Source organism: Pyxicephalus adspersus, chromosome 4 (genome assembly GCF_032062135.1).
Source record: "Pyxicephalus adspersus chromosome 4, UCB_Pads_2.0, whole genome shotgun sequence".
NCBI lineage: Eukaryota > Metazoa > Chordata > Amphibia > Anura > Pyxicephalidae > Pyxicephalus > Pyxicephalus adspersus.
In genome coordinates this window covers 302,128-314,880 of record NC_092861.1, presented here as the reverse complement: position 1 = coordinate 314,880, position 12,753 = coordinate 302,128, and the positions used below count along the sequence as shown (strand labels likewise).

Sequence of the window (12,753 nt, the reverse complement as noted above, 5' to 3'; positions counted from 1 at the left end):
GGTAACGGGGCATAAAGGTGGAGAAGGGGTCAGTAGAAGGGTATACAGGTGGGGGAGGAGTCAGTATGGAAGTATACAAGTGGGGGAGGGGTTAGTATAGAGGTGGAAGGGTCAGTTTGGAGGTAAAAAGGTTAAGGGAGGGGTCAGTTTGGAGGTATTAAGGTGAGGAAGGGGTCAATTTGGAGGTATATAGGTGGAGGAGAGGTAGGTATGGAGGTAAAAAGGTGGGGGAGGGGTAAGAATAAAGGTAAAGAGGTAGAGGAGGGGTCAGTTTGGAGGTATTAAGATGGAGGAGGCGTCAGTAAGAAGGTATACAGGTAGAGGAAGGGTCAGTATGGAGGTATACATGTGGAGGAGCGATAGGTATGAAAGTATTAGGGTGGCGGAGGGGTCAGTTTGAAAGTATTAATGTGGGGGAGGGGTAAGTATTGAGGTATACAGGTAGAAGAAGGGTCAGTATGGAGGTATACAGATAGGAGAGGGGTCAGTTTGGAGATATAAAGGTGGAGGACAGGACAATTTGGAGGTATTAAGTTGGGGGAGAGGCAGTTTGAAGGTTTACAGGTAAAGGAGGGGTAGGTATGGAGGTATACAGGTAAAGGAGGGGTAGGTATGGAGGTATTAAGGTAGGGGAGGGGTCAGTATAGAGGTATACAAGCAGTGGATGGGTCAATTTGGAGGTATACAGGTAGAGGAGGGGTAGGTATGAAAGTATTAGGGTGGCGGAGGGGTCAGTTTGAAAATATTAAGTTGGGGGAGGGGTAAGTATTGAGGTATACAGGTAAAGGAGGGGTCAGTATGGAAGTATACAGGTAGAGTAGGGGTCAGTATGGAGGTATACAGGTAGGGGAGGGGTCAATTTGGAGGTATACAGGTAGGGGAGGGGTCAATTTGGAGGCATACAGGTAGGGGAAGGGTCAATTTGGAGGTATACAGGTAGGGGAGGGGTCAATTTGGAGGCATACAGGTAGGGGAGGGGTCAATTTGGAGGCATACAGGTAGGGGAAGGGTCAATTTGGAGGTATACAGGTAGGGGAGGGGTCAATTTGGAGGTATGCAGGTAGAGGAGGGGTCAGTATGAAGGTATACAGGTAGGGGAGGGGTAAATTTGAAGGTATACAGGTAGGGGAGGGGTAAATTTGCAGGTATACAGGTAGAGGAGGGGTCAGTATGAAAGTATACAGGTAGGGGAGGGGTAAATTTGCAGGTATACAGGTAGAGGAGGGGTCAGTATGGAGGTATACAGGTAGAGGTGGGTGATAAAGGGGGAGGTACGAGGTCCCAGGTGCCTCACATTTCACAGGCTGGGGGTGGGACTGTTTCCTCCTCGGCATTCTGTCTTCTGTCAAACACTTCCGGTCTGTACAGCTCTACTTCCGTCAGCGCTTGGTATGATGGGAAGTGTAGTACCACACAGACACGCCCCATTACGTCATCACCACGCTTATTTTAACAAATTTGAAGAGAAGCCAGTACAGGCAATAGGACCACCCTGACCCCGCCCCGCATGGTAGAGGCGTGGTAACAAACACACGTAAGCTCCTCCTTTGAATCCCACCCATCCAGAAGGGTAAAGAGCATTGAGCAGGCACCACCCCCATGGGAGGAGTTTATCCGAGATGATGAGGACGAGAAGCTGGGGAATGTTGAAATATAAAATAATGCTACTTTAGGAATGCGTACTACCAGCTGATTAGGCGTGTACAATGACGAGTTTTTACCCTGTATGCGCGCGCATCTCCTTCAATGGGATTCTGCGTCAGTGAGCTCCTGTATAGTGGGCGTGTCCTATAGACTCCAGGGATCCGCTGTGCCCCGCCCACCTTTTCTTGGGTGATAACCCCGCCCCTCAAACAGCAGCAGCATGAGAGCTGTGTCTGTGTCCATGCTGCTGCCATTATCCCCGTGTATAAACCTTCATATCTCCCACACCGATTGTTGTAGAAACGTGAAATTTTCAGGGTACACAGGGGACCCCGAGAGCTGATAGTAAACTTAATTTCAGCCCCCTGAATATAACACGTTGCTGGATACGGAAACTCAAACCTAAAATCCTAATAAGAATCAGGGATCTGTTCTCATTAACGTGGACGTAAAGTAAAAATGAAAAAAAAAAACATTTACTTGCACAGATCCGTGGCGTATGGCGCTGTATTTGTCAAAAAATGAAAGTGCCGATATTACTGTGCTTGTGTGAGATCGCCATCTTTTTTCTTTCAATAAATGTCTGTTCTCGTAGCCTCCTGGGATTCATGACGTGTGTATCCTAGGCGGCTCCGCGCTTACAATCAGTCATTACCGCCACGGCACTAATGACAGAAGGGGAGGGGCTTTGTCTTTTTTTAAAAAAAAAAAAGGGGGTTTTCTACTCTTCTATATAAAGTACAAATTGGGGTGATTGGCTAATTCAAGACCAGGGTCCCCAAATGGAGTTTACATATTAGGCACCCCAGGGGCCACTTCTGTGGCATTGAGCATTAGGGTATTGCCAATTGTCTGTGGTGCCTGAAATATAGATTTGCTCGCTCACCAAACATTGAGACTGCATTCATACTGGCAGTGAGGTGGCGCTGCGGTTACCGCTCACAGGAGCCAAATGTGCAGGGGACTGAGCGGCTGGCGGGGTGCCTGGTACAGATGGACACTTACCTTCTCTGGAACAGAGGCATGTTACCAACCGAAAATATGGGAGCCAATTACTCTCTATGAACCCCAATTTCTCAGTAACATCTCGCTATAGCTGGAGCTTTTATTTGGTGAGAATATTGTGCTAAACGTTTTATGTGCTGCATGAGTTTATAACAGTAAAATGAATATCAGAGTTACATAGGAACAACCCGGGGACTTCCCACCTTACAAATTAAACAATAAAATGTACAATTTGTGCCGTATAGAAATAGTTATCCTTTAAAAGGAAGGCTGCAACTACGCTGTACCAGGTGCACGAGTCTCGGGGGGAATATACTGAATAAATGTGTTATTTCATAACTCAAAGCCAGGAACTACTCAGCACCCCCTCATCTGTGTACCAGGCACCCCGCCAGCCGCTCAGTCCCTCGCAGCGTCTGCAGATTTGGCTCCAGGTGGCAGTGAGCGGTAGCGAGTGTCTCCCCCTAGGCCGGGTTCCATGGCACAAGGAAGGGGTAACCGCAGCGCCACCTCACCGCCAGTCTGAACGCAGCCTTAAAGTTTGGTGAGCGGGCAAATTTATATTTGAGGCAGTACAGCACACAGACAATTGGCAGTACCCTAATGCTTAATGCCACAGAAGTGGCCCCCGGGGGTCCCTAATATGCAAACTATATTTGGGGACCCTGGTCTTGAAATAGCCAATCACAATTTTTATTCTATAGGAAGGGTAGATAACCCGTTTTGTTATAATGTAGAGCCCCTCCCATTCTGTAAACATGTGACCTGGGATACTGCAGGTCATGAACCCCAGGAGGCTCCGGGACCAGCCAGGTGCAGGACGGACGATTCTGTCATTGCAGCGCCATACATCACGGATCCGTACAAGTAAAAGTGTCATCTCTAAATTGTGATAGAGGGGGAGACCATAGACATATCAGGGGAGGGGGGCCGTCCAACAGGTGGGCCGCAGCTCTGGCCGGTGCACCTTCCAGCGGGGTCAGGAAAGGGACCCCAGAGCCACAGACAACGTCACCCGTATGAATGGAAGGCTCAGGGCAGTGCATTAAGTGGTCCGCAAGCTCCAAACTGTTGTATTATGGGATCAGTCCGGCATCTATCACCAGATCACTCAGCAGCTGAAATATGGGACAGCATAAACCGAGTGTTTGTACCGAAACTTTATTGTTTGTTTGTGTCCTGGGATGATCTGAGGGCCAGATTATCCCATGGATGGGGATTTATGGACTTGTTTTTTTTAATAATGTAATTGTATCAGACAATAACACAGCTGTACCCGCCCCTGCCTGAGGTCACGTGAACAGGAAATGCCCTGACCCTAGAGCTGGAACTAGAAGCGCCCAGAGGTGCGCATTGCCTAACACATCCCTGAACGGGAGGGGGTATAGCTAACAACAGCATCAATCCAGCTGTCTGAATGGCAGGAGGAGTTACACCAGCAGCCAATCAGTTGTACTGAAAGCATGTGTGCCTTGCACTGGCCAATCACAGGCATGGGGCGGGGTGTACTTGGCAGTGGGGAGGACAGGTGACCATCCAGGCTGTGTTGTCCTGTAGGTCATGTGACTACAATGCAGCTTCAATGAAACAACGCTCAGCACAGCAGGGACCCCCAGAGTGCAAAACTCAGCAACACCCCACACAAAGTACACCCAGGCCCCAGGTCAGCGTGGCCCTTACTATGCCAACATACCCAATCTGATTGGCTGCCATCCAAACCATTCTCAAATTATCATTGGTCAGCAAACTCTTAGGGCCCCATTCCTGCATCTTCCATGGCTGCTCAGAAACTATTTACTCTTCCCAGGGTAATGTATGGCAGGCACCGGGCCCCACACCAGTACGGGGGAGCCACAGCAATGACAGAAAAGTAGCTGGGGAACTTATTGAGGAGCCCCCAGTGCAATGAATGACGAATAATACAAATTGACTGGCCACAGGTAGGAGGGCAATCACTGCACCCTCATCCTGTACAACGGGGGTGTTTGATGTGTGGGTACACAATGATGGGGAACCTACCTCCAGGTCCACCTACCTTATCTGAGAGCCAGCTCCCAGGATGCCCATCATTCCCTGACACTGGGCGATGATGCAGGTCATGTTGTCACAGCCGGTTCCGTCTCCGGAGGTGTCAGGGGCCAAACATTGATCCAAGAGCTACCGAGACAAATCATCCAATATAAATAGTGGAAGGCGGAGCCAGCAGAGCCAGGCCACACCCACCAGCATGCTCACTCACCTCCTCCACTATCGTAGACAGACACACGGGGTCCCCCGTCTGCTCCTGCCGCTTCATCCTGTCATGGATAAAGTCCACCACTTCCTGGCTGCTCATCACGTTCCTGCAAGAGACGGCTCATCAGACATTGCTGCTGGGAGGGGGCAATGGAGGGGGGAGGAGCGGGGCAGATCTTACCAAATGCCATCACAGGCAATGACCATGAAGTCGTGTTCCTCGTTCAGAGTCAGAACTTTGATGTCGGGCAGAGCGGATATCATCTGCTCCTCTGGGGGGAGGTTCTTGTTCCTCTTGTAGAAGTGATCACCTGGACAGGGACATTAAATTATCCAATCAGATTCCTGCAGGGACCCCTTCCACACACCAGGGGCCACAAGGAGAACCAAGACTCCTAGCACTCCAGATTCACCCCCCCCCCAGAGCTCTATAGCAAGCCGTGGTACTACCAACAAATACCTCCCCCCCCCCCCATGGGGCCCCATCTGTTCTCACCAATAGCCCGGGACAGGTTGAGTCCTCCGTTCACGCGGCCGTCCATGGTGACTTTGCCTCCGGCATTCTTAATTCGGGCCAATTCCAGCTCGTCCTCTGGTTTGTGATCATATGACATATCTACGGCTTTACCGCCCTCGGACACCACGCAGCGAGAGTCCCCGGCATTGGCCACAATCAGCTGCTTCCCTCTGATCAGAGCCACCACGGCTGTAGTTCCACTGTCCGAGCCGGGCTGAAAAAGAGAACCTGTCATCAGGGAGGGAGGAAATTCACCAATAATAACATCAAGATAATGATGGAAGACACCGCTGGGGCCACAGATGCGCCGGGGGGGCAATGCCACCTCACTATGACATTGGCACATACCCAGGGTGATGACACCAGAAACCAACCAGGAGGGTAACAGGAGAAGATCACCACACCCCAGGACCACTACAGCCCCCCCCCTCATTGGTAATGCCTAAGAGACTACCACAACCCCACCCACACAGAGGGTATATCAGCGTTCATACAGGACACCCAACACCTCCCCCACATGACTGCAGACCTCCAATCAGGAGCAGTGCACACACCACCAGCTGCAAGTGAAGCTTTGAGGGGTAACCGGGGGCACAGCAGACACAGAGATGGGGCGCAGCCCCCAATAACTGCCCCACAAACATCAGATACCTCGGATCACCGGCTGCCGAATACGGGGAAATGAGTTCAGTATTCCCACCATGGTGGTTGTACCAAAGAGTCATGTGACCAGAAGATGTAGCGCTCCCTGCCGGTCTATATTGGTCGAGTTGGACTAATTTCAGGCCGACATTAAAGGAGCATTGTGTTCACTATGGTATGTCCGCCCTGCCCGGACCCCTCACCTTCCGCCCTGCGGGGGCCACAAACCACAGAAGATTAACACACCGACCATGACAGCAGCTACCAACAAAACTTCCATCTCTACAAACTGCAGAAATAGGGAACAACCCCAAACTCCGATTATTCCTGCACTGCATGGACCCCCAGATGTGGCGGCAAATATAACATGACTCACCTCTTCCTTCCCATCCATTCCTGGGAGCATCTCTTCATCATCTTCATCCTCCTCATCTTCACTGTCCTCCTCCTCTTCATTCTCCGCCTCCTCACTGCTGTAATCTTCCTCACTGCCCTCCTAGAAGACAAGACATTGTTATATCTCTCAGATGTTCCTCAGGGGCGGTACTAAATCTCATCGAGACACAGGAGAACCAATCAATGCAGCTGGCCACAGACAACTGAAATATACAGCACGGTGCAGCCGGGACCCAAAAAGTAATAAAAAGATCACATTACAATATACCCGGGGGGAGACCAGCTAGGGCCCTCAGGAATAGAGTGTGCTTGGGGCCCAGGGCAAACACTGGGCCCTTTGAAGACAAAGATAGGGACCACATATGTTCAGACTTTGGTCTGGGTGAGTTCAGTGTGGTATGGGCCCCATGTGAACACAGTCATGTGACCTACAGCAGTGCCACCTCCAGTCCCCAGCACAGAGCTCCCCCTGTGGGTCAGGAAAAAGAAGGGAAGCTTTCCAGCCAGAAGGACCCAATGTGACTGGAGGGGATCCTCCACGCCTGCTGCTGGGTGTAAAGACGGCCAAGGTTGGGGTACATTCTGTACACATATGACAACTTCTGCTCTACATGTGTCCCCGCTTTACGGGGCCCACCGCCCTTGCTAATGGAACTGTGACCCACTGAACTCTCACATAACCATTACATAGGGGTACAACACCCCCACCCACAGAAAGGAACTCTGCCAGCATAAAGATGTCCCCACCGTGCTGGGCCCAGGCAGTGTAAAATGTCCTCAACCGCCTCCTCTGCCGCCTTAGAAGAGCTCCCAGAGGCTGCACTGCTGCCCCCTATGGCTCCATCCGAGGATGAGGAGATGCCGGGGGAAGAGTCCTCCTTTTTACCATTTTTACACTGCTCCTCCAGCTCTCCGTTCACACCGCCCTCCTTGGGGGGCTCTTCGGGGTCCTTCTTACTGGCACTCTTATTTCGGGGCCCCTTGCCGCAATTCTGCCCATAGCGGGTAAGCAGCTCCTCAATGGTCATGGTGGCTTCCTCGTGTAACAGAACCGCCTCCTCATTGTCCACTGAAAGAAGAGATTGGTATTAGGAACCCCGGGTATTGCCCCACCCCCATCATACCCACCCAGCGTCACAAACTCACCGTCATCCTCATCCGCCACCTTATTCTTATCATCGGCATCATGGATTGGGCGTCCGGCCATCTGGGCCAATTCCTTGATCACATTTTCCTGCGTCAGCTTCTCATCGATTGCGAGGAAGGCGTCTTCAAGAGCCTGGAAAAGGAGGGCAAATATAGGAAGGCGGGGCCACCAGAGCCAGGCCACACCCACCACCATGCTCACCCCACCCAACCCCCACAACACCGCACTGCACCTCCCCCCAGGATGGACACCTACCTTCTGTAACTTGCCCTCCTTGTAGGCCTTCTGGTCCTTGATGATGTCAGGTAGGTACTTGGCACAGTACAGGGCCACCTCTTCCCCTGCAATGGGCAGAACACAGATTATAACCGGAGAATAGCGGAGTCATCATCGGGGGAGGGGGGAATGGGATGCCCATGGAGGAAGGGCTCATTTCTGACCCCTTTGGGGGTTTATTACTGACCTCCATGTCCATCATAAACCGCAAACATGGCCGTCTCTGTGTCCAGCTCCGGGATGCAGTTATGGGCGTCCTGCAAAAAGAAAAGACCAATCAGGCGAAGCCAAGTCACAACCCCCACCCCAAAACAGACACAGGGGTGCGGTGTTCTCCTTGTAGGTGGGGCAAACCACTGGGGATGACTTGTGCCGGGGTGCCAGGCTGGGGTAATAAAGGCAGAGACAGGGTGAATATCTGGTGCGGGGGTATTACAGTCATACCCTGAGCATGCCGGGGGAGGGGTGTTTATAGAATGGGGGTACAAAATATATTCACAACAGTGACAGTGGGGGGAGGGGAATAATATAGTATGAGTGCACAGGGTGGGATTTTGGGGGGCCGTGATATATCCAGGTCACACCCCATCACCATGATAGGGGGGGTCACAGGAAGGAACAGAGCCGGGGGGTACAGAATAAAAATATTCCCAGATGGAAGGCTTGATTGATAATTGAGTAATACTCAGCTTGAAATTGTTTGCTAGTAGTACATGGAATGGTTTTATACCGTTTCTGCTTGCTCAGGATTTTATGGCAAATCATTGTTCATATTGGTTCTTGTCTAAAACCACGAGTCCCCCCGTGTCCAAGGATTGATAATGATTGTTTGTTGTTCCTTAGATTATTTAAGGCTTTCCGTTGCTGGAGTGATAAATTATCGATTCTTAAGGAAGGGCTGCCTGTGGATTTGTGATGTCTTGGGTCACCAGATCAGGAAAGTTATGGAGAAGAGGATATTGGGTGGAAGGAGGAATTGTGTGCTTCATTTTCTGATACTAACTTGTACAGTATTGTGAGATTTTTATAGTCTAGAATATTGAATTGGTTTATTTGAGATGTTTTGTCACACATCGCTTTCAGGCTGAGATTCCTAATAAATTATTTCAGATCTTTAATCAATTCAAATGTGTTGAGGGACAAAAAGTTAGACCGAGTTTCACTAGTTTTTTCTCCTCAGGTGAAAGAATAAAGCCCACGTCTGCAGGTCCTCCAACCGTTTCATGAATCCTAGGTTACTGGACACCCGGGCAAGAAAAGACATTGGCACTACTGGCACGCCATGTGTGCTGGTGGCCGTCCCTTCCTAAGGATACTCAGGCATTTGTAAAGGTTTGAACTATTCACGCTTGTAGTAAGACTCCACGCCCCTTCAGCCTGACAAACCCAATATTGCCATGGATTTCATAGTGTAGTTTGGGTTTGGTTCAGGCACACATCATACCCCGTCACAAATTGCCTACTGCTAAAAACAATCACAACTATTCATAATATAATAATAATAATATACCGTATTTTTTGCAGTATAAGACGCACTTTTTCTTCCCCAAAACTGGGGGGGGAAAGTTAGTGCATCCTATACGACAAATGTGTTATAAAATAACTAAAATAATATACTCACCCGATACCCGATCCTGCGTGTGTCTCTGGCTGCAGCAGCGTGTGTCTCCTCTCCTCTCTGGCAGCAGCACGTGTCTTCTCCTGTCTGTAAAGCAGAGCGAAAGAAGCCAGCACAGCGCCACCTGCTGTTCCCTGTCCTAACTGCCATAGGGCTCGACTATCAATAACTGAGAACAAACACAAGGGGGAGACACCGGACAGAAGAGATGACTGACCGGGGAAAACAATGGGGCTCATTAGGCGGCAGAATATTCCAGAAGGACATAAAACCAAACCACACAAAGAATAGGATCAGAAGCAGAATCTGTGCTCGTCACAGGGCCCAGAATAATCCAATGAGGGGGACAGAAATCTATCAATGTCTGGTTATACTGCCACCTACAGGAGCATTGTACAAAAGGATATCAAATCCAGTGCAGGATATTCTCCTCTAGCAGGCAATCCATGAACATGAAACGCAGAGGGGAGGACCTGTGTAGCTGCATGGTAACTATAAGTGGGCCCTAACACAAAACCCAGTGCCTGAGGATTGCTGCCCCGCAATGATGCCTCCAGTGGGGTGTGAATGTACCGCTTCTAGGTCAGACTTTGTGGTGAGAGGCCAGGCTTTGCTAGACCAAGGAGCTGACAAAGACATCCATCCTCCTGGTACACGTCTGCCATGGTCACTTCTGCCTGAAGGTGGCGGTATACCATGAAAAACTATAAAACCTCCCACGCCCCGTCTTACAGGAACCGCTTGTGTTTCCAATCCATTGAGACACAAGGAGCCTCACACCTTTCAGACATCCAAAAACCAGCAAATAGATGAGAAAGGATCTACCCAATCCAAGGAGATTCCAATCCATTAGGAGGATCTACCCAATCCAAGGAGATTCCAATCCATTAAGAGACACAAGAAGTCTCGCACCTTTCAGTTGTCCAAAAACCAACAAACTGAGGGACCTAAAGTGGGCATTGAGGAGCAGCATGTTCCCCAGGGAGCTGAAAACCAAAAGACAGGTGGGCCTCCCCAATATCAATCCCTGCACTAATATTGAAGTTGATTGGCCAGTAATATGAAGCACAGCGCCCCCTACAGGGGTATAACTGAATGCTAGAGAAGCCTCAGCAGAGGGTTAGGTAGCTTTACAGAAGATGAGGACTGCGGTGTTCGGGGTCAGGATGGCCAATGTGGGGGGGTCAGAAGTTGTCTGTCACTAGGAGGGCAGAAGGAATGGACTGAAGATCAGAGGGGCACATGACTTGTAACCAGAGGCGGAGAGATTCTTCCTCCATGATTATTGGAGGGGGCAGAGCTCAGGCATATGATGATGGTCTAATAAATCTCCCCAGCACTAACTCCAATGCCCATAGGAGAAATTATCCTAAGCCTGGCTGTACTGCCTATGTCTTACCCTCCTGAAGGTGGCAGTATAACCCAAAGGCCCCAAACTTTCTGTGTTTATCAATCAATGCAAAATTGTCAATGAGCCCAATCACTGGTGATGACTCCAACCAATCCCACAACGCAAAGCAGCTAAGTGGCCAATACAGAGCACACACTTCAATGTGAGGTTATCGGGCAAAGGGGATTCACATGCTGACACTCCCAGTACTGAAGTCTCTCCGCAGAGCTACCGGACATGACCAGCACCTTCTAAGTCCTGCTATGGGTGACTGTATTTTGTAGTGACCTCTTTAGACACATATGATGCACACTGTGCTCTGTATATTAGAATGCACACACTATATTAGAGAACACGCAATGTTAGTTGGTGGGGGGTCTGTGTGAACACACACACTCTCTGCAGTGACACGCGCACACACACGTGCAGGACATGCAGTCACCCTCACATGTCCCAGCGCTGCATCCTCTGCCGAGTATGAAGAGAGGGGAATACAGATCGGAGGAGGAACCGGAGGGGAGAAGAAAGTGATCGTTATGAATTCAGAAGAGATTACACAGAGGACAGGGGGCACACAGAGAATGGGGGCACCACAAGACAATGACTGATCCACTAATACAACATGGGGTATTCTCAGCCTATGCGCCTTTCATATTCATATATGTGTAGACTTTCCCTGTGAAGAATCTCTCTCTGCTCTGAATAAAATCTGAGCTGCAACCAATATATGAGCAGAGCGGTGCTGGGAAAGATCTGGGAGTGAATACGAGTACAGAGCAGGAAGCAGAGCCTGCATATACACTGAGGGAATAGAGCTGTACACATCACTAAACATATTATAAACCTAAATCTGATCTATAGAACAGGATTATACATTCCCTGTAATGGGGGGGTGACAATGACTTCCTATAGGAGGAATAGAGCAGAAGTGAGGAGGGTGGAAGCCAGGGGCGGACAGTTGGGGGGGTGCAGGAAATGCTGCAAGCCGGGGTGGGGTCAGTGCAGGCTGTTTGAGGGGGAATATATTATAAATTAGTGATAATAGACACACATATGTACTCATACCTCCAGCAAATACAGAAATATAACAACCCCCATCCCGCCATTCCCATCATCCTACCTCACTGTGATCTCCCGCTGACCGAGCAAGGCCAACCCAGGGGTTAAAGTTCACAGCACGAAGGGTCACAGAGGTTAGGAAGAGAAGAGGAGAGACACTGTGAGACAGGTGATTGGTCATATAGGGGGACATGCTGGGGGGGCATGCACATTATATATACTGGAGAGTCCGGAGCATAATACCACCATCTAGGGATCAATATCTGGAGTCACCAGAACCGGGTCACCTACTGGCCCACGATAAGCCCGTCATCAGTCCCTGGTACCACTGACTCCCCCATTCATTCTCTATGGAGCCGTTCTGGGAAGTCGCACAGCAAACACATATCATCTATGATCAGGATGACAGCTACCTTCATATTTCCTGTAGGACAGGTGCTCTTTACCAATCTATACATTTCTGGGAAGCACCACGGTCATATTTAGGAATCACAAGCATTCAGCTCCACCTTGTAATCAATTCTAAAATATCCTCAAAGGACAGCCCTGACAGACATCTCTGGGGATTTCCTCCCTATGATTGGGGATCCTTTCCTTTACCCACAATCTTCATATAGGGCGCCCTCCACCAATATATCGCAGCAAAGTGATAACAAATCAGCTGCAGGCGATATACACAAATACCCCCCACCCCCTTCCTTGTTTCATACCTGGACATTTCCAATAAATGTAATTACTACAAGTTTCACTCACACAGATGGCTCCCTAAATGCTCGGCTACTCACCCCTTACCTACCCAATCCCTACCCAGGGCCCATTACCCC

General features: G+C 49.8%; 2 protein-coding genes across 3 annotated transcripts in view; both read right to left on the bottom strand.

Annotated features, from left to right (window-relative positions):
- Positions 1–3,760: 3,760 nt before the first annotated feature.
- Positions 3,761–10,145, bottom strand: PPM1G (protein phosphatase, Mg2+/Mn2+ dependent 1G). Its single transcript, XM_072408567.1, has 11 exons — positions 10,070–10,145; positions 8,050–8,307; positions 7,842–7,927; positions 7,586–7,718; positions 7,222–7,508; positions 6,420–6,539; positions 5,381–5,615; positions 5,066–5,195; positions 4,889–4,991; positions 4,685–4,806; positions 3,761–3,767 (listed from the first exon to the last, which is right to left on the bottom strand). Exons 1-11 carry the CDS (start codon positions 10,143–10,145, stop codon positions 3,761–3,763), a joined length of 1,557 nt encoding a protein of 518 aa, XP_072264668.1.
- Positions 9,638–12,753, bottom strand: part of LOC140327939 (uridine-cytidine kinase-like 1) — a gene marked incomplete at its 5' end in the record, with an annotated part of 6,623 nt that continues 3,507 nt past the window's right edge. Inside the window, 2 exon segments of one of the 2 annotated variants that reach the window (XM_072407187.1) lie at positions 9,638–11,338; positions 11,991–12,007. In XM_072407187.1, coding sequence (XP_072263288.1) covers positions 11,233–11,338; positions 11,991–12,007 — 123 coding nt within the window. 2 annotated transcript variants of the gene reach the window in all.

What these genes read in the sequence shown, in the direction of transcription:
- PPM1G (XM_072408567.1), bottom strand. Translation starts at nt 10,145, where the DNA reads ATGGCAGACGTGTACCAGGAGGATGGATGTCTTTGTCAGCTCCTTGGT. An exon ending in GGTGGCGGATGAGGATGACG is followed by an intron (nt 7,509 to 7,585) that starts GTGAGTTTGTGA and finishes CTCTTCTTTCAG; the next exon opens with TGGACAATGAGGAGGCGGTT. An exon ending in CAACCTGTCCCGGGCTATTG is followed by an intron (nt 5,196 to 5,380) that starts GTGAGAACAGAT and finishes GTCCCTGTCCAG; the next exon opens with GTGATCACTTCTACAAGAGG.